The following is a 24438-nucleotide window of genomic DNA, read 5'->3' on the forward strand; positions in this document are numbered from 1 at the left end:
ATTGATTAGAAACAAGTTAAAATTACACTATGAATTACGGTGATTTATGTTATGTATGTGATGGTGTGTGTGATCGAACTAAACTAAAGTGTTCCTTTATTTTATACGTAATCTAATGAAAGATACTGATTCAAGGTTGACTCTGTGTCTCTGGTTACTCGCAGAGTGTCTAATGACTGCATCGAGCACGTGTACCACTCGCTGATGTCTCAGCTCAACCAGGAACACGCTGAGGTCCGGCTGTCGGCCTTCCAGATTGCCACTGAGCTCTTCTCCAGGTCTCACCACTTCAGAACGCTGCTGGTGGACAACTTCCAGGTACTGGCGTCAGTGGGATGTCACTTAGTTTCCCTGACAGCTTGTTATGGACGCCTGGACAGCGTAAATAAAACTGCATTGTGTACATATGTTCTTGGGATTGTAGTTTCTGTAAATGTATCTTCTTGTGTACGTCATGTTCCCATCCTCCTGTTCTCCTTCTCCCCTTGTCTCTCTTAATCCACCCCCCCTGGAGGAGCTCTTGGAGCTGACAGTAGAGACGGACTCGGAGCAGCCCCTCCCCCCGCCAAAGGAAGTAGCCAGGAAGCTGAGGTCACTGGCCATCCAGACTATTCAGTCATGGCAGGCCTCTTATGGCTCAGCCTATAAGAAGTTAGCGCTGGGCTACCACTTCCTCAAACAGGTTAAGAAGGTGAGGGATATAAAACTAGTAGACTTTTTCTGTTGTTGCTGCCAGACAAACTGTCCAACAGCTTCATGCCAGCTGGGCATAAACACACTTCAAATTGCTGTCCTTTTGGGAAATACAAGATAATGTGAAAATCTTTCTACTTGGACTGTGTTTCCCACACTGTGTGTGATGTGTGTAAGTAACCGTGTTTCCCACACTGTGTGTGATGTGTGTAAGTAACAGTGTGTCCATGCTGTGTGTGATATGTGTGACGGTGTGTCCATGCTGTGTGTGATGTGTGTAAGTGACGGTGTGTCCATGCTGTGTGTGATATGTGTAAGTGACAGTGTGTCAAGGCTGTGTGTGATGTGTGTAAGTGAGAGTGTCCATGCTGTGTGTGATGTGTGTAAGTGACAGTGTGTCCATGCTGTGTGTGATGTGTGTAAGTGAGAGTGTCCAGTGTGTCCATGCTGTGTGTGATGTGTGTAAGTGACAGTGTCTCCATGCTGTCAGGTGGACTTCCAGGATGCTGAGGCCAGGACAGTAGCAGAGAGGAGGCGGGAGGAGGAGAGACAGAGGAAGATGGAGAGGATCTACAAGGAGAGAGTGGAGGCAGCCTCCAAAGACATGGAGGGTAATCACCAAAACTATTGTGAATGACACTAGATGTGGTCTTGGTCCGCTGAAGGTCTGGGATGAACCTTTCTTCCCAAGCAAAGATTAAAAGTGAGATTTCCATATTGTGTCTTTATCAGAGTCGTGCCAGGAAATAGAGGCAACTTTGACAGAGATGGAATCATGCATGAGCCTGCTACTTCCCGGGTTTGACCGTACAGACATGCAGACAACCAATCACAGCCCTCCCAGCTCCCAAGCAGCCAATGCATGTCCATCAGCTGATGAGCAGCCCTGCTGCAGCAGAGACCTGAAGGACAACAGGAGAGGAGGGATGATACAAGAGGAGGAGGAGACGAAGGAGAGGAAGCATGAAGAGAGCAGGGAAGGGAAGGAGAGAAAAGAGGTAGAAGATCGGGAAGGCGAGAAGGAAGAGGAGGAGGGCAGTAGTGAAGAAGAGGAGGGGGGGCCTCCTGGTGGCGATGTGTTTATCCGGAGCTCTGGGCTGGTCTCTCACTCCTACAGTCTGGACCTGGACCTCCGTCCTGGTGAGCTCTCACGCACTCCCACATCATGACTGGAACGCAGCAGATACAGGGATCCACATTTAGAATGTGCAGCTTATGTCTCAAAGGTGGACAAAATAATAGAGACACTACAAACGTCACTTCCTTTGGTTTGAGTTGCGGAGATATGTGAAATCAGCGAACTATTTTTCTGTCCGTTGTCATTTTGTCAGTGTTCTGGGATGATTCATTCATTCATGCAATATGTCATCCTTTCTTTCCTTTGCTTCTCTTTTCCTTCTCTCTCTCCTCCAGGTGTTCATGTTAAAGAGACAGAAGATAATGAGGCAGTGGTTTCCACGGTGATAGACCTCCATCGGCTGATAATAACCAAACACCTGCCAGCTGTGCAGGGCTGGGTGCAGGTGACATGTCATGAATGATCACATTACAGCATCTGGAAAGAATTATTATCATTATTATCAGTATTACTGCTGCTGTGACTTTAGAACTCTGATTCAGTTTTTGTGTGTGCGTGCGTGCGTGCGTGTGTGTGTGTGTGTGTGTAGGTCTTCACCAGGTCAGGTGCTGAGCAGCAGCTGTTAAGGAGAGCGCTGGAACTGAAGAGGTGTTTAGAAGCTGCGCTGCAGAAACACAAAGAGCTCCACATTGATTACAGGACCAGGGTCCGCAGAGTGGTGAGTCACACACATCCTGCTGCTTTTTTAGCTCACTAACACATGGACACACATGGAAACATGGAGGAAGATGTTGAACACCATGTCTACTAATGTTTAAATTTAATACAAAAATATCAATAACAGATACTGTTATGGACACCACAAGGATGATATAAGGCCTGCTTGTATCCTTTCCTTGTTCATTGTTCAAACAGCACGTTGAGAAACGCTGTTATATTTGTAACCCAAACCAGTCCATGGGTAATGGTCAAGGAAAAATAAACAATTTTCAGCACTTTATAAGACCAGAGCACAGGCTGATGATTTACTTATTTAATTTATAGATAGTGGTAGTATAGAGCATGGCCAGCAGGTGGCAGCATCCTACAACAAATCAATGAGGACAACAACATCAGTGTGAGACATGGTACACAAGTTCTCCACAGAGGAGTGATGTGTTGTTGTACTCTAGACCGGTCTTGGTCTTAAGACCAAATTTTGAAGGTCTTGGAATTGACTGCATTTTTACTCGTTCATGTCTCAGATAAAGAGGACTCAGGATTTAATTTCAAGACCACAACTGCAGGGATTTCGCTAAACTGCCTGTGCATTGTCTGATTTATGTGTTAAAACTTGCAAATGCAACCGATAACTTGACTTATGTCTAATTTGAAAATTGTTACCGTAAACCCCCCTCTCCCTGCCCCCTTTACACGCACTCCCAATAAAGTGAATGCAGGACGCAGGAGAATAATTTCTGGCTGTCTAAAACAAATCTGGCCTTGGTCTTGTCTCGGTCTCAACCCCTCAAAGTCTTGGTCTTGGTCTTGTCTCGGTCTCAATACAATCTGGTCTTGGTGATGACTTGGTCTCGGTTTAGGTGGTCTTGACCACCACACTGATGTGTTGATAACGATAAACACTGAAACAGCAGCACAAAATGCCACATCAGCTGTGGCCACGGTCATCGAACATCCCCATAGTCGAACAGGGATTATTAAATATTGAAATAACTTTTAATAGAGTCCTATACAAGCAGAGTTTTATCCCGCATCTAAGGATGGCTTGCATCGTTGGCATCTGCTCCATTCAAAACTTATTTTCATCACAGTGGGAAAACATTTCAAGTCCAAATTGTAACTTTCTCAGGTATGACTGGATCAAACAGGCATAGGTGGTGAAGAAATAGTGTTTGTCCACCCTGTAGGTGTGGCTGCAAGCAGCTGGGTCTGTGCACCCACCAGGTATACAAGGATCAAAAGCTGGTGCTCTCCAAATAACCCTCAATAAAGAGGGCTTGGCTGAGAACTCTTAGTTAGTCCCAATGGGGTCTAGTTTCCATTGGCACCATCTAGTGGCCGTTGAAATAACTGCAGCTTCAGACGCTGCTTACAAGTCAGATGTGATGCTTGCTGCAGTCTTTAAACAGTGGAGAACTGGGAAAATACATGCCAGCTTACTATGAAGTCCACTTAAGACTATTGTCTACTGAGTTGCCACAAGACATATCTTTATATATCAAGTGTCAAGGCTGAAAGTGATTACAAAATATATAAACCCTATTTGTTTGCTTTCTACCTAAGATAGATAAGTTAGCAAGTTAAATGACCAAATCTCAGTGCAAGTTTTTTTTCTTTCTCCCTTTTTATGTAGTACACTTCTCGTCAGACTCATCCAAACACCCTGCTACTGTTGCTCTGTATTCATTTGATGGCTCTGTTCATTCCTGCGTTTCTGTGGGCTCCCAGAGGGAAGTATCACGACAGAGACAACGAGGATGGAAATATTAACAGTGAAGACAATTGGGAGAAGTGACATAGCAAGGTACAGCCATAATGCATCAGAGACGGAGAGAAGAAATTGGGGAGCAGGGGGGAAGATGTACCCATTCATTGACTTCAGCTCCACTAATGTGCCCTGGCATGACAGCTGATATCTGGCTGCCTCTGTATCTGGCTTAGCATCGTCATTCTGCTGTAGCTTGAGCCGGCACACACTAACCAGCCCGGTGTTGTCATAGAGCTTGCCATGCGAAAAGCTGTTCACTTCAACTGATTGCTTATTTGAGAGGGTTTAATTGGTGCTGAGATGGGCTACCTGCTGTATACGTGCAGTGCTGAGAGATATAAAATAAAAAAAAGAAGATAATCCACGAGAAATGGACAGCAACCTAATATTTCAATGAATGCAAAGTGCTTTATGGGTTTGAAAAAAAAGGCATAAATGTTGTATTGTGTGAATCCATCTTTAGCTGAACAGAGCGGCAGAGTGACAGTGACAGAGCGCCGGGCGTCTGGCTCTGCCTGGTTATCACTGTCAGGGACCAGTCTGCTGCAGCAGCAGGCCCAGCACTGCGATAACCACACAACTTACAGCCCCTTTATCATAATTAGCTTTTCCTTTTTAGCCTTAAAAGGCCTTCCATTACTGGGTCCTTCTCTATCGGGCCACTGACACACCACACGATTGGTTTTTCTCTCAATGGGCCTCTCAATATAGTCTCCCATAACGGGGGCGCTGGTGAAAGAGGAGAGGAGTGGTATGGAGGCAGATAGAGAACGAGAAAGAGACAGAGGGAGGGTTGAGCACAGAAGCATCTACATGAAGTTGGAAGACTATTGAAATAGAAATGCACAAGGCCAGTTATTTTCATGGCGGACTGTTCATTGCATGGGCTCTGAATCTTTGAATATTTGGTGTTAGTAGAATTTCACAGAGCTAACATATAGCATGTGATTAATAACTGGTTTAGCCCTGATTTTTCAGCCGCCCGCATTTTTAGGAGCTCCCCGACAAAAGCCCCAGATCAGAGGCCGAGCGGTTCTTGAGCCTGATGCATGAACTGTTTAAAGACGCTGGTGCCTCGCAGACGTATTCCAGATATCTAGCAGGCTAAATATCTGGAGCTGTCGGGGAGCTACAGCCAATGAGAGTGCAAGAGATGGGCTGAGAGGAAACCAGGGTAACGCTCGCCTGTTACAATAGGATGTTTACTGTAGGTGTTGCATTTGCAACAAGGACCAAAGTTGTTGTTGCACCGAGAGAAGATGTGGCTATGTGACCCATCAGAGGAAAGGACGTCTTATCCCTTTAAAACATGTTTGCTCGTTGCCTGTCTCCTCCCATGATTTCCTCGCGTCTCTCCCGTACCTCCTCGGTGGGAGGGACTAAGACACGAGGAAGATGCAACCTATGAATAATAAAGACAGGAAACAGGCTATTTTGTGAGGCAATGACAACACCCCATAAAGGCACTTTGTCTGATCTCTCTTTTTCTTCTTAGTTTATTCGCTGCAAAACTGCAACTTGGAGCGTTTGTTTCTGGCGGACGTCCGTTCTTGGAACAAAAGTCCTCTTTCATAATGGTATTACGTAATGTCCCGCGTTACTTGTCGTGTGTGTCTTCATGACAAAACGTGGTTTGTAGAGCAGACAGATTCCTCCTGGTGAAAGGTCAGTAGAGTGCCGTGTGAACGGTACTAAGATCTGACCACTTTGAAAGTCGTGTAGTGTGAACTCAGCTTAGGCTGTCGGTGGTCTTAGCTCCAGTCTACTGTTGTCATGCTAATTTAGCAAGCTCCAGTCTCACCGTCGGGACGAATAGAGATATGCTTCTTTACACTGAGACTTTGACTTTCTTAATTTGCTTTCAACAGGAAAGGATGAGGCCAGTATGGTGACTGGAGTTTGCTTTCAATGACACACACATGGTTCTGGTGATTGTATGTAATCAGGCCTTCAAAGTTAGGCCCGACAAGGCCCGAGCCCAACAGAATTTGGCCCGAGCCCGACAAGTACATTTAGATTGACAACTTGTTAAAAGCCTGAACCTGTTTACAGCCCAACATTATTCAAATGTGCGCGCACACACAACTCTTTTTCCTTTTGTCAAGAATGAGTAATTTCTCATTATGCACATGGTCAAAAGTTTTCCACGTCAGACTTTGCTTTCTTTGCCGGTGCAACCAAAACTTAATCGCCAGAGGCCAGCCTCCATTTCACCTCCTCAGCATCTATTTTTGCGTTAATTTAAACACATCACCTGACCGCTCATTTACCGTGCAACCCAGAGCGCAAGCCCGAGCCCGGCCCGAGCCCGTGTAAAATGATAGAAATTAAGACCGAACCCGTCGGGTTCGGGCAAAGATCTTCAGCTCTAATGTGGGCTGACCTCCCATTCACCGTGCATTCCACCATTTCTGCTTAGAAAGGCTTGTGAGAAGTGGTGTAAATTGTACGTTTCTTCTGCTGGACTGGATGTTGTGGCGTTGAGCTGTTAGGTCGTATGTATCAACAATGTCTTGAAGGCCATCTCTCAGTAAAAGCTGTTTGCCACACGGTGTGAGCTGATGGCAGCCCACTGTACTGTGGAGAGCTTCGCTACCTTGGTCCGTCTTTCTGTTTTGTCTGGTTTGACCTTTCCGGTCTCTGTCCAGTAGGGATGAACCAGTCTAACTTTTCCTCTGATGATACTGATTCTCCACCCAGGGCATCTGGTGATACAGACATGGTATACCAATCCCGGTGCTGTCTTTTCCTGTGTAATGTTCTCCCAGTGTTGGACTCATTAGGATGACTTTTATAGAAGACAACATGAGGCCAGGGTTTGCTATCAGGAAATGTATTGAAGAAAGTGTATTTAATGTGGATCAGTTTGATGTCTGCAGCGATACTGATCGGTCAGACTGGCACAGCCGGCCTGTAGACCCGCGGGTGCTGCGTTCTGGACACAAACTGCCCTCATCTGCCTGGACTGGTGCTGGCATTGACGCCATGTCTGTTTTGTAGTCCTACTTTTCTCCTTGGCTCTGTGTCTCTGTTTTCTTTGGTCATATGCTGTTTTGGTGAGAAAGAAAATAACTGATAGTAGAAAGTTATTGTATGTATTTAAATTCCCTGGGACTACAGCCCTGAATGTTTTCTCTAAAGCCCAGAATCTTTTGAGGTTTTAAAAATAACTTCAACTTTGTGTCATTTCCCCTCAGTCTCTCTGAAGGAACAGGCAAATGTCTGTAGAAATATCAACATTCATTCTGTCAACTCTTCTAAAAACAGGTTTCAAGATTGGTAACACTCTTTATGCCAAATTGTTACCCTACCTATGTTATGCAACATAAAAATAGTAGGAATGCACCGAATCCAGATTTTTTGGGTTCGGCCAAAAAACCGAATCCACTGGTTAAGATTCGAACCCGAAACAGAACCGAAACCTACTCCCATCCTCAGTCCATTAACACAGTAAACACATTAATGAAGTAAACAACGTCCACAGCTTCTAAAATAGTTAAATGTGTAACCGAGGGTTTCTTATATCATCTAGACTCAGGTTTGGCTTTAAAATAAAGACACTGGCTTCCAATGCCGGAACCAAGACAGCACTGCACGTCTCACTTTATTCCACCCCAACACAGTCAACTGTCAGAACATCTTTTTATTCACTTCCGTTTTTCCCGTCACAATAAAAGCTCTATGTTTACTGTAACTTCCTCTTAACCTTCAACTGAGAGGTTACACAATAAAATACCTTACAAATGTAACAACTTAATGTGAATTCACACGCTCTTTTCACATTGTAGGAAAGTAAATCTCTATCACAGATGAGTGACAATTTTGTTTGTCAAATTTTTGCTAACCAGTGTACGATGAAGGCATGTTGGGTGGGTGAAATTAGAAAGCTAACGAACAGCAGTCGCTCTGCTCCCTCTGTAGGGAGACTCCGAGAGAACGGCTGACAGCCCGGGAGAAGCAGTCTGGTAAACACAAGCGTTTAGCTGTGACTGTCCTTCCTTTGCCGTACCTGGGGTTGCTGTGTGTGTATTCCTTAATGCGCGGCTCGTATTCTTTCGGATGTTTCTTGCACAGGTGTTTTGGCAGCGGCGATGTAGTCGGCATTGCGGGTTGGGCGTGTGGCTCGGCTCGGGTCGCTTTCTTTTGGCTGGGGGTGCTGCCGGGCGCTTTTTCCTAAAGCGAACCCTGTCAAAAAAGGCCAATATTCTGCTGAATCCGAACCCTGGATTTGGTGCATCCCTAAAATATAGTAACATTGGACAATTTTCCGCGATCTTCAGGTGGCAGATGTGAAAATGAGTCATCCGCAACATTTGTTGTGTTCTTTTTCTTTCTCTGCTTCCCAAACAAACGCACACACAGCAGCAGCCAGATCTTTACGCCATGAGAAGGTGGGGCTCATGGAAACACTAGCACCTTTGTCCACAGGGGGCACCAACATCAACACAAAATCAAAGTTCCTTCTCGTTACTTTGAGGATTGTGTTCTGTATTAACACTTCCACAGTATCAGAAACGGGCAGCTTTCACCGAGCGTTCTGTAGCTCTTTATTGAAGACTGAATGTGTTTAAAAGCAGTTTCCAGTATGGGCTACGACCAGGAGAATCCCACATGCATCTGTTGAGTGCTGCCAACGGAAGACGTGGGCTTGTGTTTAGGAAAGGATAAGACATGCAGACTTATTTGAACATATCTGTTTTTAAGAGTGTATTCAGTCACTCCGGGTTCCATTCATACAGGCCCAAGCCTTGTTTACTGCTGATAACCCATCTTATCACAGCACAATGGATGGGGTGTGGCTGTTTCTCACTGCAGATAAACAAAGAAAGACTATCCCTCTATTTCTCTCCTCCAACGCTCTCTCCTTTCTGTTTGTATTCATTCATTCTCTGAATGTGTCTCCTTCTCTCAGTTGTATACCAGTACTATGTTTTCCCCCTGCTCTCTTTTCCACTATTTCTCTGTTCCTCTTCATTATGCATTCTGTTCATCTTGGTGTTGTCTTTATGGCACCTCAGAAAATTGGTTGGTTTGTTTTCTTTCATTAATGGAGTAACAAAAGGAAGTATGGACATACATGTAGAGAGTAAAACTTTAAAGGACAATAGCAAACAGTAAAGAAGTTAAGACAACTGTGGAAAAAAGAGCTTTCATAAAATGTCTAATTTCTGATACAAGTATGCTAGGCCAGCCTAAAGGAGATGTATAGCGGGCAAAATGAACGTGCCAACATTTTTCTCAGAAAAGATATTTCTGATGGGGCTATCAGCATGAAATTTTCACCAGATTTCAGTAACAACCCAAGTAATCCACACATACAAATATATCAATCAAATAAGTCCATAAATGAAGTTCTGTGTAATAAAGTGAAATGACAGGGAAAAAGTATTGAACACACTTGCTGACATGTATTTAATACTTATTAGAAAAGCCTTTGACAGCTTCAAGACGCCTCCTGTATGAAGAAACTAGTCGCACACATTGCTCAGCTGTGATTTTTGCCCATTCTTCCACACAAACTGTTTTCAAATCTTGAAGGTTCTGGGGGCATCTTCTATGAATTCTGATCTTCAGTTCTTTCCAGAGGTTTTCAATTGGATTCAAGTCGGGTGATTGACTGGGCCATTCTAACAGGTTGATTTTATTTCTCTGAAACCAATTGAGAGTTTGCTTGGCTGTGTGTTTGGGATCATAGTCTTGCTGAAATGTCCACCCTGGTTTCATCTTCAGTATCCTGGTGGATGGCAGCAGATTCTTATCAAGAATGTCACGGTACATTTCTCCATTCATCTTTCCTTCAATTATATGAAGTCTGCCGGTGCCAGATGCTGAAAAACAGCCCCACACCATGATGCTCCCACCTGCCAACTTCACTGTTGGTATGGTGTTTTTAGGGTGATGTGCAGTGCCATTTCTCCTCTAAACATGGTGTATGCTATGACAGCCAGAGTTTGATTTTGGTGTCATCTGACCAGATTATATTTTCCCAGTATGTCATTGGCTTGTCCAGATGTTGTGCAGCAAACTTTAAGCAAGCTTCCACATGCCTTTTCTGGAGCAGTGGTGTCTTGCGTGGTGTGCGTGCATTGAGGCCATGGCCGTTGCGTGTGTGCGTGCGTGCCTGTGTTATATCACTGACCACAGGCCAAACTGGGCTGCTGGGCTCCTCAAACCCCCAGGGGTCTTTGCAGGGCCCCTGCAGCTTCTCGGGACAGTCCAGGTGTCTCTCTCCCCCCCCCCCCCCCCCCGCTCTCATAGGTCCTCAATAAAATGAAGAAAAGCACTGTGTCAATTCACTTTGGCAGTAGGCGAGAATGTATGATAATGACTGTTTTGATACCAGATGGAGACAGGCTGGGGCGGGGGGGAAGTGAAGGCGACAGCTGAGAATAAGCTCGTTGACAGGGAAAGGTTTGGGAAGCTCTGGGCTGGCTAATAGAGCTGCCAGCCTAGGTTAGTGAAATAAAGATGTCCCCCTACACATCATATAAGCTGACTGCTCCCCAGAGACAAAGGCTGTGTGTTTGGGGGTGTTGGGGCTAGAGCAGTATAATGGGCTGAAGCAGCGCAGAAGAAGCTCTGGAGCGAGAGCGCAGGGAGTGGTGAGCTTTTTTCTCATTAGCGTGGGATCCCATGGGATCCTCTCTGGTTAGTAATGAACAGGAGTGCAAGGTGCTAATGGAGATGTGGGATGTTGTGGCAAATCAAGCCTTGAATAGGTCAGACTCCACTGGAAGCTTTAGGCCTAATTAGGTTGTAAATATGTTGAAATCAATCAGCGGCAGCGGACTTCCTTTAGCAGAAGAAATATCTGAAAATAACTTATTGTAACAGTGCTAATGATGAAAACAAAAAAACACTGATTGATTTGTTAGTTAATGATGAACTCAAACTGTACGAACAAGGTGTATATAATGTATGATAATAGTACTGATACAGTACACTTCTTTCCATACCATTTTTTTAAATATTTATTTGACAAAACCCTGTTCTCATTTTGCAAAATAAGCCAGAGGTTAAAAACTTTTTAAACACAAGCATCTGCAGGAAATTAGCGTGAATAACAGCAAGTTTCAAATTAGTACTTTTAAAGACACAAGAACATAGCATCCACCAATGCCACATATCACAGCATGTTTGTCACTAACAGGAATTTAAACTCCATAGCAATCACAGGAAGGCCTTTGTGGGGTCCTGCAGGACACGTGTCCCCTGTTAAAATGGCACAATGTCAGTTTTGGGTTGCAAGAAAAATGGAACAAAGTAGCAAAGATGCTTATTTTTCAGTCCACATACAAGATCATGCATGCCGTAACCGCACAGTTTCCACAGTTACACCTCTACCTCTCTTTTGTGTGTGTGTGTGTGTGTGTGTAATATTCTCAGGAAGATGACTGTGTTTATAAATGCATTTGTGTATAATGTGTTCATTAAGTTAACTCTTTGTCACTTGCTCTCTCTTAAAGGAAATGTCTTGTGATAATGATGGCATTAGAGACACACCGTATTCCCAAAAGACATTTTCCATTTCAGCCTTATGAAATAATGGTGTGTGTGTGTGTGTGTGTGTGTGTGTGTGTGTGTGTGTGTGTGTGTGTGTGTGTGTGTGTGTGTGTGTGTGTGTGTGTGTGTGTGTGTGTGTGTGTGTGTGTGTGTGTGTGTTTCCATGTGGGAGCTATATTAACTTGTCAGTGTAGACAATGGAGACATCTCTTAAGGCTTCTTCACCTCCTTGTGTTCTCCTCCTCTCACTGTGTGTGTGTGTGTGTGTGTGTGTGTATGGTGGTTAACCTGCCCCTCCCCTCCCTGCCATACACCTGACTTATGGCTGTGCAGTAATAATTTGCCAGACCTTGGCAGGCTGAGTGTACATTAGCATATAAATAGCAGATGCACTGAGTGCCCATCACAGTCGACTACATTTAATTTTTGGTTTATAAGATTGAATGGGTTTTTAAATGCAGCGCCATCAAACTTGCCAAGAGACAAATGAAGTCAGGGGAGCAGTTGTCCGAGGCGGCGCCCTCACATCATTTTTATAAAGGATAAGAGTCTTATTTAAGGGAGAGAAGGGGGAGGAGAGAGGGTGAGATGCTAGAGAAGCTGAATAAGTAGACACCTGTGGAAGCAGCAACATACTTGAGTTTCTCTTCAGACATGGATTTCTTTTTTTACCCAGTTATCAATCTTACTCCCTGCTGTAGATACATCATATGACTAAACGTATGTGGACACCCGGACATTGCACCCATATGTACACCAAAACCATGGGCATTCTGTGCTGCAACACCAGCCTCCACTCTTCCCTCCATATGTGGAACCTGGCTGCAGGAATTTGCTCCCATTCAGACACAAGAGCGTTAGTGAGGTCCAACACGGATGTTGGTGATGCAGGTCTGGCTCGCAGTCTGTGTTCCAGTCAACCTCTGTGAAGCCAAAGCTGATGCTCCTTAAAGCTGCATTGTATCTAACTATGAGCAGGGGGCGACTCCACCGCCTCCAAAAAGTTTCTATAGAAGAAACTGAGCCTAGAAAATGAGTCTACTTCTCACTTGATTTATTAGCTCAGTAAACATTTTCATAGCTTTCAAGTCCTCTTCAATAATGTTCATTTAGTAAATGATTGTAGCAGGGACGCTATATTGGCGTAGCTACCTTGTGATTGACGCTACCACGGGGTCGTGCATAGTGTCCTCGGGTTCTTAGTCAGATCCACCCATTGCTCCTCCCCCGCTCCACCCTCTCTTCCAAATATGGTCCTTTCTGGCTCCAATAAACCAAGATGGTCACAGTGGCTACGTCCACTTCCTTTAACAGTCTATGTTTCCAGGTGATCCCAAAGGTGTTGGATGTGTTGAGGCCTCTGTGCAGGCCAGTTAAGTTCCTCCACACCAAACTGGGAACAACATGCCTTCATGGAGCTAGCAGTGTGCACAGGGACATTGGCTTGTTTTCATTTACATACTCTTATCCTAAAATTGTCTTCCTTCTTTCCTGGTTTCCTTGTACAAGTGTTCCAAGTCAGTCACCCAACTCTTGACTGCATAAAAACCTGTTCATTAGGAGGAGATATGATCATTAGCATAATCCATACCTCTACAGTGGCCACATGAGGCTGCCTGTCGTGTTTGTTTCGTTCACTCGTATAAAGTTGTTAGTACGAGTGCAGGACACCCATTGTCATGTTGAAACAGCCAATGGAAATAATTTTGCCTGAAGAAAATGCAGTCTAAACTTAAGTAAATTTTGGCATTTGAATAATAAATCTTTGATCATAATAAGCAAACAGGATGAAGACTCTTACCAATAATTCAATGACCTCTTTCTACATTTGATTGTTTTCCATAACTGATTCTGCAGACATATTTTGGTTAGTACTACACCATACAGTATTAAGGTTTGATACCCAGCCGTGCTCACAGAGCTGGACGGGAGCGTGCACGTGACCGGACTCTTTGGTGTTGCATTGTCATTAGGAGCAGCCTACATACAGTATGTAGTGTTTAAGCGGAGCCATGTCTCAGATTATAATGTTGGGAAGACTACTGTCTGTTGACACCTTTATTTCCTGTGTATGTGTGTCATGTTGGCTCTGAGCTATAGTGATCTGTCTAGGGAGGATTTGTCTTTGGCCCAAGCTCTTTGGCCTTTTCTCTCCATTAGCATGGTTTTTGTAGGTGAAAGCATCTGCTCACTGTGAAAGACTGAGCTCTGGCTGTAGGGAAGCCAACTGCAGCCATGCATGGGAAGCACACTGGCGTCTCTACCATGGATGGGGATGTGTCACTTTAATTCTACAGTATACTTTAATATTTAGTTGTTCGGTCCATCAATAGAAAACCACTCACCAACAATTTATTTGTATCTTTAGTATCTTTATTCCCTTTATTAGTATATTTATTAGTATCTTGAGTATCTGTTAGTTGGATAAAACAAGCAACTTAAAGATTGAAAAACATGTTTTTAATATTTTATTGGCATGACGATGAATCACGACATTGGAAAAATATTTGACAATGAAAATGAAGCTACTTGTTAGCACCATGGTTGTTGTTGCACCCCCCCCCCCACTGAAGCTGTATTGTTGTCTAAGTAATAAATGGTCCTTCCTTAAGCCAGCACTTCCAACACACACCTTCTTTATTTAGTTGTTGAAGAACTACTTATTTTTCTTCCTTGCTTATTTTCCAGTTAGCAGCCTGCTTTCTTTTATCTTTGAGTAAACATTACCATTACAGTAACACATAGCCCGGCTTTACTTAAACAACTTTCTTATTTATTCTGCTCTTCCAGAACTATTTTTATTTCTATCTGGGCCTGTTTTTAATGTTAAAGTTTTTCCTATTACAGTGACTCATGGCCCTGCTTTACTCCAACCATCACTTCTAATTTGTCTGCTAAATCTTGAATTTCAGTTAAAGAAGCCATTTTTATCTCCTGTGGGAAACTCTGTGTTGCCTTGTGATTTTCTCCTCGCGTGTGTCCGGAGAATAAACCAAAGTTAAAATGCAAAGCAGCTCCCTCTGCAGCCATGTGGGGGAATAGAGGCCATATTTTAGCCGCGCTCGCCGTCAGCAAAATGTTTCTGGAGGAAAGCTAATTCTACTGCGAGACTTACAGCTCTGCCAGGCGGGCCGACAGCACTCGATGCTATCAGGATTAAATTAAGGTGAATTAGAGACAAAGAGGCAGAAAGAGGGGGAAAAGGGATGATGTTAGGGCAGGGTTTTCCTCCAGGTGGGTGATCACTTCTTAGTCTTAGGTCATTGATCAGAGCAGAATAAACCAGCCAGGATTAAAGTAGACAAGCACAAAACCTATAGAGCCTGTGTGTGTGTGTGTGTGTGTGTGTGTGTGTGTGTGTGTGTGTGTGTGTGTGTGTGTGTGTGTGTGTGTGTGTGTGTGTGTGTGTGTGTGTGTGTCCATTGTGCTGTGAGGATGAAGTGTAGCAGTGGAGGGGAGTAATGGAGAAAGTTTGGTTTGGTGTTTAAAATGTTACACTTGTGTTTAACAGCATGCTCTCAGCTTTTATTCAGAAAATAATTCAAATCAAGTCTCAGTATCTCAGACTTCGCTGCATCCTTTCTGAGATTAAAAGGATCATTTGCAGTTTCATCAGTCAGGGAATTTAACCCACTACCTTTTGCTTAGTGCATTTCACACAGATACAAGTCCCTTCATTTGTAAATGCTAATAATGGAGTTCACTTTTTGATGAAAAAGCTACTACTACTTTTCAACTACTAGGAAAAAGGAGAAACAAGTGGAAGTACATTTAGACACATATAAAATATATAAATATTGGTTACACCCTCTTAAGGATTGGCCATGTCAAGCAATAATACCATTATGTATTCACTGAGAACTATTTGGCCTTTCTCCGGTTTGTAGCCGTTGTGTGCGGACTGCAGCGCATGTGAGCAAAGAGAAAAGCTGCGTTGTATTTTAATTTGAGCTTAAACTCAAGACTGTAGGACGTCTCCTCATCCTTTCAAAGAACTTTGTGGACTCCAGTGTCAAGCTCGCCACAGCAGCAGATTATCAACAGAAATAGTGTGGGTGTGAAATGCACAGATGTGTTCTGAGAGGGCCTGGACCATGCATCGAACAGTACCGGAGCTCCGCTCACATGCCCGGCCTGTGGTCGGAAGAGCTGAACTGAGCGCATTAAAAACAAAACAAGGGAACATATATTTATTAAAAGACAAGATGATAGTATTTTATTTTTGTATAATTGAATGACTATTTAAAGATTTGAAAATCATCCCTACCCTTCTTTGAAATAAATACTCAAGTCATTTTGACCACAACCATGGCACTTCTGACATTGAAAGCAATTGCTTTACAATCATATTCAAACCTTTGACCCCCATTACTCCTGCCACTGGGAGTTTCGTTAAGGACAAAGATATGCCTGCAGCTTTTACTGAGTGATGGCAGTGCTCGAATACATGTAGCTTACTCATCCACAAAATGGGGAAAGCGTATGATGGTAAGACTTGAGGTATGGTGGTGTTTCTGTGTGAAGTTTGTAAGTTCATTTCATTCCCCTGGCACCTTTGGATTCTTCCAAGGATGCTTGATGCGGTAAGTGGGAATTGGAAAGTGATGTACTCCAAAACAGACACAGATTGCATCTAATTAGCATTTGAACGTGGGAAAACAACTAATATTCAATCTTTAATAATAGTACAAATGAAAGGCTGTGGCTTGTGCTTCTCTATTGTCTTGTATGGATGCCTGTGCACTCGCTGCAGCCAAGCAGCATCTCTGTGGTCTCGTCACAGCTGCAGACTACATACTTTACTTTCCAAACCGTTGCTTAATGTAAGCAGATTGTGTTCGTTGAAAAAGTGACCGTGCTGGTGGACAGCAGTGACAGAGGTCGCCTTTGTGGGCTTTCGTGTTCACACGTGCGTGTGGACTTTGACTACATGCACATGTCTGCAGTCAATGACTCACCTGACACGGACCTGCTCAGCCGAGTGGAAGCAGGAAGTGTATTTGAGCTTCAGGTGACTAGAATTAAGAGTCTGGTGAACTGGAGTACCTGAATTGCCTGAAATTGTAAATAGAAGTGCAAAGGGCTGCAGGAAAGGTGCTTATGTAAAAGGGTTGGATGGAAGCATTGGCTACAAGTCTCCTATATGATCAGCAAGATCACCATCAAGGCCGGTTGATGCATTTTGTAGTTGGTACCGGACCAATTTTACCGAACAATAAATAAGCAGCAGCCTGCTGTTTTCAATTAAAAAGCCAATCAGGCTGAGTTTATAGCTGACAACAAGCAGCCAAGCCAACATCGTCAGTGTTTGTAATACGTTGTGACGGTTGAGTTACATAAGAGTTTAAATCAATATTACAGTATATATATTAAAGACAGAGGAGGAATACAGCCAGGGCACCATGGTTCTTCTTCTTCTTCTTCTTCTTCTTCTTCTTTGATAACTCTTAGACTAGCCACCATGTACCAGACTCTGTGGCTGTAATAATGACAGCTAATTAGCCTTTAATTGTTTAGATTCTGCTTTATTTGAATAGTGAGAATTGTAATATGAAGTGTTGTAATTTGTGTGTGTGTGTGTGTGTGTGTGAGTGAGAGAGCTGCACCCAGAGGTGTGTTCAGGGTCGTGACATGGTTAACTGATGCCGTCTTATGGTTCACTTGTGTGGGCGGGCTTCAGTCATCATCCAAGGACTCCTCATTTGTAAACTAATTCCAACATTGTAATGTGCTTTATCAGCAGACACACACACACACACACACACACTCTGTTATTACACACTAATGAAAAAGAGGCCTTTGGGAATAAAGGGTTAGTTTAACGTTAGGTTTTACTGCTCCTCTTAATGCTAATCACTGTGATTATTACGCTGGTAGACTGGAGTGTGTATCTGTGTCCCAGCTGTTAAAGACACAGCAGCCACCACACGCACACACTCACACATACATCTGTGTTATGGAAATGACCCCTGTGTGTATGGAGTGTTGTGTTCTGCATTGTAGCCCAGCCAATGGCTAACAACCTCACAAGGAAATTAAAAACCATAAATTCTGCTTAGTGCTGATAGCTGGTCATCACACACACACAACAACACACACACACACACACACACACACACATGCACACTCATCCTAAGCAACAGAGATCACACAGCCCTGAGAGGAGAGTGCAGGAATGAGAGATAAGCAGTACAGAAGTATACACCATTTCAGTGTGTGTAGTCTGGTTGATGTGCGTGCGTGCGTGCGTGCGTTTGTGTGTGCGTGTCCATGTCCAAAGCCACACTGCTGAACATGTTCCTGCATCACCATCAACACACACACAAACACACTGTACTTTATTCTGACTCATCCCTCACACACTGCTGCCATAAATACTCACTAGAGCACCAAACGTGGATTTATCCGCGGCTGAAAATAGTCCCCAAAAAGTCCCTGTTTCCTCCTGTTTGTGTCTAATAAACCTTTTTCTGAAGTCATGCTGTGTTTGGTGATGATATTCAGGATTGATTTCATGTGGTTATTAAATGGACAATGTGCCACCAATGTGGAGGCCCAATCAGTGTTGATGGCAGTGATGGAGTACTTTCAGCCTCTTTTCCAGTTTATCTTTCTGAAGAAAGTCTCCAGCAAGTTAAACTTTCATTTAATATCCAGTCTGTGAATGCTGCTGCTGTTTTCAAACCTCCAGGCTGTGAAAGAAGAAGGTGATTGAAGCGGAGGACCCTTCTTATAAATGTGCTTCATCACCACCAACTCTCTGAAGACGCTGATCATTTCACTGTAACTGGGTGTGGCTGCAGGGGTGCACGGAGAAACTGTTTTCTGTGCAGTGCAGTTCGGGGTGCATTTCACCCTGTGCTGGTGCTTTGAGAATTACACAGTTTCTTTTTTTCTGATTTGTGCAGGATAAATACTCTCAAAACCTGTGCAATCCTTTTGTGAATTTGCCCGATTAGTGCCAAAGCCTTCTTTTTTTGCACCAAAGAAATGTACTTTTTCTTTAAATTTTGCTGAAGGAAATCCAGGCACATCCAGTAATTGGATTGCTCAGTGCACTTGCAGATATATATGATCTACTGTATAGGGGTGAAAGAGCTGGGTACAGTTGGGTGTTTATTGTTTTGCATAATTGGACCTAAAGTAAATGTTAGATAGCCCTAGCATATATCTTGTTCTGTGTGTGCCTTATGTATAGTATATTATGATATTAGTTGTTTTTCATCAATGACAGTCCCACACACAGGCAATAGTGGGGGCTACTGTTGCACTGCAATCTTGGTAACAGAACAGTAGTTTGGCAAACTAATCTTAACTCAAGATTGACTTACTTACTCTTTCTGGAGTTTTCATCTCAGTCTTAATTTTTTTCTCTGTCCCCTAAGGACCTCGATATGTGGGACAGGCAGTGATAAGGGATTATTCTGTCGAAACTAATTTTAAAAATGAATAGGACTGCCATTCCACACAACACCATGCAGTTTAAAACAAGTTTACTGTGTTTATACCTTACCTCCTCTTCCTCAGATGAAGGCTTCCGCAGACGGAGAGGAAGACGACGATGATGATGATGAGGATGATGATGATGATTTTGATGAGGTTCCAGAGAAAGAAGGATATGAGCCACACATTCCAGAGCATCTACGAGCCGAGTATGGTATGAGTTCAACGTGCACACACACACACACACACACGTGCGCACCTACAGACACGTGCATAAACAGTGAGGTTAAGCTACAGAAGAAGACCTGCTGCTGCCCTAATCCTTTAAGATTCACAAACACACAGCCACTCTTCAAAGACCAGCGTTCAGCAGCTGCTCATGTGCAGGTGACCGCTACTTACATGGCTTTATTTATACAACCATGGTCAAAGGTGTGTGTGTGTGTGTGTGTGTGTGTGTGTGTGTGTGTGTGTGTGTGTGTGTGTGTGTGTGTGTGTGTGTGTGTGTGTGTGTGTGTGTGTGTTTAGTGAAACGATCATAGAGTAAGTCTCTTGAACTACAAAAAGAACTACAAGTCTAATGAGACCGACAGGTACGTGTAGCCAAAGATTCTCTATAAGAAGCCAACACTTTGATAGTTTGTTTATTGGATTAAATCCAAAGTGTCTGAGGGAAATGTCTCTTGAGCTGCTGCTCTGCTGGAGACAGGTTCATCAGAGCAGCAAAACTGAATCAGATGGGGAATTTTGGGGCGGTAAGACCAAAACAATGATCTGAAAGAGGCTTCAAACCCCCTGCAGAGCTGATCAGAACCATTTAGCACGACCCACAGTCATTGGAGACCTTGTTCATGTAGAAATATTGATTACTGAAGCAAAGCCTTACTGCTGTGTGTTGGTCCACTCAGGTTGGCTTTACAGCACATGCAAAGTAATCCAGAATGTGTATCCAGAGATGACGTGGCCATACTGAGCCTAATCAGTGTGTGGTGGTGTCCCCCCTCATCCCCGCTGCTTCTGACTGCTAACTATGAGAATGCAGCTCGGCCCTGTAATGGAGACAGATGGTTTCTTTTCCTCAAGCATTTTCCCTTCCCGTATATCTTTGATGGATATTGTCCTGTCAACACATCCATTTACCATCACACACACACACACACACACGCACAGTGTTCTGCGTTGTGTTGAACTGTATGGATCATATGTGGCCTGCAGGCAGCACTCTCTCATTAACCACCTGCAGCGTCAGCTGTGAACCTACATGCTTTTTCTAAACGTATGATGGAATTTGAATGTTTCTGTCGTGATGAGCTGCAGGCCACAGTAAACAGTAAAGCTCTGTCAGCCATATTCACCCATCACTTTACTGTGTGTGTCTGTGTTAATAACGCCAGAACAGAACATGTTGCAGACACTGCTGGTATTGCTGGCTCAGCCATGTTGTGGCCTTTGACCCCTGGTGAGTCGTGGTGAGCCCCCCCCGCCACCATTACATTCACACCGAGCCTCATCTCTACCTGATAGCCCGTCGCTCTCTGCTCCCACCTCCCTCCATTACTAATCAATTAGACGCTAAAGTAATTAGATAGTATCTGATGAGCCCCAAACAGGTGTGTGTGTGTGTGTGTGTGTGTGTGTGTGTGTGTGTGTGTGTGTGTGTGTGTGTGTCAGGGTGATTAGTGGGCTAGGTAATGATCTACAGGGGCCATACCAAATTAACAATGCAACCTCTTTAATGAGCCCCTATTAGCCCTGCACCTAGATTCTACCCCCCACTAACACACACACACCAGCAAATAAACGAAGGCACTATCTGTTTGCTGGTTGGATTTTGACATGTATTCTTCAGTCTGTGCATTTCATGAATGTATGGTTAAGGTTAGTATCTGTTGGATCTCTTGTAAAGGATTAGGGTGAGTATCTGTTGGATTTGTTTTAAAGGGTTAGGGGTTAGGGTTAGTATCTGTTGGATCTGTTGTAAAGGGTTAGGATGAGTATCTGTTGGATTTGTTCTAAAGGACAAGGCTGGAATCACTCTATTCTCGAGACATCAAATGGAGAAATCCAAACCAACAACTCATTAGTCTGTCTCTCAAAACTCCCGGACTCCCCTGCCCAATCTGTGGCTCTCCCCAGGCCTGTTGGTTCCCACCGAAGATGCAATCAGGGTTTACGAAGAGATGGTTTCATTTTGAGAAAAGGCTCAGTGATGTCGTGACACACTGCACGTGGCAGATGCTCCTCTAACAGAAATAAACAGTGTTTTTCTTGGGGACTAGTTTCACCTGTGGATTTATCAGTTGGTGTGCTAGTGAGAGTGTACAGCACCAGCAGCACAGCTGGAGGGGGAGTGTGAAATCAGACGGCTTTATAATGCACACTAGTGGATAACGTCAGTAGATTTGATCTGATTCTAAAATGAATGTCTGGGATGATATTTCTCAGTAGTATGTCACCATTCCTCTATTATTCGTTTGCTTTCTCTCCTCCTCGGACTCTTTCTCTCAGCCAGTGGATCACATTCATCATTTCTCCACATTTCCTCTCTTTCTTTTCTCCTCATTTCTTCCAGTGTTCGTTCATTCGGAGAAAGCCTGGCTCTCTCTCTCTCTCTCTCTCTCTCTCTCTCTCTCTTTCTTTCTTCCCCTCCTGTCCTGTTCTGTCATTCTGATTATCAGTCCTCTTATCCCTCTCTCTGCTGTCAGGACACTATCTCTCTCTTTCTCAAATTAACATTTTAATTACAGGCCCTGCTTAACCCCAGAAAATCAATACCTCTTTCCGCCTTTCCTCTCTCTTGCGCTCTCTCCCTCAAACCCCCTTAACCCCCTTTTTTGCTCTCTTTCTCTAACCAACCCCCCCGCACATTTCCTCCATTGATCTGTGGTTAACATCCAGACAAACCTCGGCCATGTGGCGGCTTGAAAAAAGATTGAGTTGGGATTTCACCATCTTACAAAGAGAGGGAGGGAGAGGAATGGAAGGGAGGAGGAAAGGGTGTGGAGAGACATGCCATTACTTTGGTCAGTTCTTTTTCAAAATCACCGTACTTTGAAAGTTGAAATGATGTAAGGCATGTAAGCATTTCAGCATGTATTGTATAAAACGCAGAGTTTAACTGCACAGCAGCTGCTAGCACTGACAACAAGGGCACAAACAGCTGTGACTCTTTATCCATGTTGAATTAACCTCCGGTAGTCATGGCTCATGGCCTGATTTCTTCCATAAAGGGTCAGTTGATAGTGGCGTGACCAATCAGGGAAGGACATGTCGGGACTGATAAGACCCAATCAGAGTGCCTCTGGATGTCTGCATCATCGTTTCCAAACGTCTCAGTTTGTGTCCGTCCAGACTACAACGTTACCTGGAGTTTACAAAGTTAAACGAGTTGGCAGCATTTCCAAAGGTCTCTGTTTTAGGGGCTTGGAAACGCCGCAGTAGTGTGGAAGTGTTTTAAAACGTATAAGTGTGTATGTAACCCTTTATATTTCACCAACTTTCTGCACTAGTTCTCAGACAGTTTGACTGGTTTGTGTGTAAATAGTTTTGTAATTAAAGCAGTAGAGTAAATATGCAGACAGGCTGTCTTCCTGTTCAAACAGAACAAGGCCGATCATGTGCGTGGTGGCCCGTGGCAGTGACTGACTCTCTGATCTCCAGCTCAGCCCTCATAATGTGTGGGATCAGCTTACTGCTGCCCTCTGACCTCACCTGCAAGTCTGCTCAGTCCCTAGAGCCTGCTGACCACACACACACACACACACACACACACACACACACACACACACACACACACACACACATGTTATGGAGACATTCTGACCTCTCCAGAGATACTCAAATATCGAACACAAAGCACAGGGGAACACAAAGATGGTTAAAGGTGAATATTGCAAATGTTTTATGTCATTGTTTACTCAGTTGACAGATTTCCCAAGCCTTACTGGCAATTTCCACTGGATGCGGAACGTCTCCGCAATGTCGACGGAGTCATTAGGTTTCCATTAAAGTCAGTGTGTGTATTTCCACTGACTGCGGAACGCCTGCATCCCTACTCCGTCCCAGTTCCGTTGCCCTCCGCAGAGCTTCTATTTTTGACGGACACGACAGACAGTGCGGGACAGGAAGTCGAGCACAGAAACAAAATACATATCCGGTTAATTTTCAAAATAAAATACACCGTGCTCACGGCGGATCATATTTCCCTGCACTACACCTTGAAAACACAGCACAGAGTCGTTCCCCTCTACTCCTCTGGTTGGTTTTGTGGTTCTATTCTACGTGAATTCGCGTTCCGCAACAAATCCGGACCCGGTGGGTATTGACGGATGGCGGAGCACGCAGCAGACACCCAGCGGAGCCGGTCCGCAGCCGTTATGCATCCAGTGGAAATCCCCGGTTACAGCTACAGGAATGTACCTGTACTTGTGTCACAGTAAGCCAAACCTCTACATGGGCCTCTGACTTCATCTCCATATCACAGCTCAGAGAACAGTGTGAGACAATTCTGAACATACAGAAAAATGTACAACTGATAATTAATAAAACTCACACATACAAACACTCACACACACACACACACAGACGCACAGACACGCAAGCACAGACACACAGACACACGCACGCACAGACATGCAAGCATACACACACAGACAGACAGACAGACAGACACACACACACACACACACAATGTAAATGTAGTGAGGATGTGTAGATGTCTGGACCGGATGGTGGTTTGACTGCAGCCCAGCATTCAGGATGATCCTGACCTTTGGTCTCTGTTGGTCTGCAGGTCTCGATCCAGCTCCGTCCACCTCCACAGCACCGCCACCTGCTACAAGTCCTGCAGCTGCACCTCTTCCGTCCTCCTCCTCCTCCTCCTCCTCCAGGCGGCTGAAGCGACTCATAGAGGAGGAGCAGGACCCAACATGTGCGGCGGCCACGCTGCGCCGCCTCAGACAGAGCCTGCCTCCGCCCCCTGAGTCCAGGTACACCTGCTGTAGTCCTCTCCCTCCACCTGTCCTCATCTCTCATCCTTCTGCTCTGTTCACCGCCTATCCAATTTTATTTGTAATACCACCTCACCTTTGTAGTAATGGCCCTATGGCTTAGTTAAAGTATTATTTCTTCTTTCTAGTGACATAATTCAGTGTGTCCCCTACCATGATGGTCCAAAATTATGTTTAAATGCACAGTTAGCACAGTAGAAAAACGTTTTAAAAAAAGTGACGTT

At 44.2% G+C, this 24438-nt stretch overlaps 1 protein-coding gene across 1 annotated transcript in view; it reads left to right on the top strand.

Annotated features, from left to right (window-relative positions):
• The window catches only part of uvssa (UV-stimulated scaffold protein A), a 31590-nt gene that overhangs the window by 1621 nt on the left and 5531 nt on the right, over nucleotides 1-24438 (top strand). Inside the window, exons 3-10 of the mRNA XM_028589325.1 lie at nucleotides 165-318; nucleotides 515-691; nucleotides 1184-1304; nucleotides 1426-1833; nucleotides 2107-2216; nucleotides 2361-2489; nucleotides 19290-19419; nucleotides 23998-24193. Coding sequence (XP_028445126.1) covers nucleotides 165-318; nucleotides 515-691; nucleotides 1184-1304; nucleotides 1426-1833; nucleotides 2107-2216; nucleotides 2361-2489; nucleotides 19290-19419; nucleotides 23998-24193 — 1425 coding nt within the window. The remainder of the gene's footprint in view (nucleotides 1-164; nucleotides 319-514; nucleotides 692-1183; nucleotides 1305-1425; nucleotides 1834-2106; nucleotides 2217-2360; nucleotides 2490-19289; nucleotides 19420-23997; nucleotides 24194-24438) is intronic.

The sequence above is a fragment of the Perca flavescens genome, chromosome 10 (assembly GCF_004354835.1).
Source record: "Perca flavescens isolate YP-PL-M2 chromosome 10, PFLA_1.0, whole genome shotgun sequence".
Lineage (NCBI taxonomy): Eukaryota > Metazoa > Chordata > Actinopteri > Perciformes > Percidae > Perca > Perca flavescens.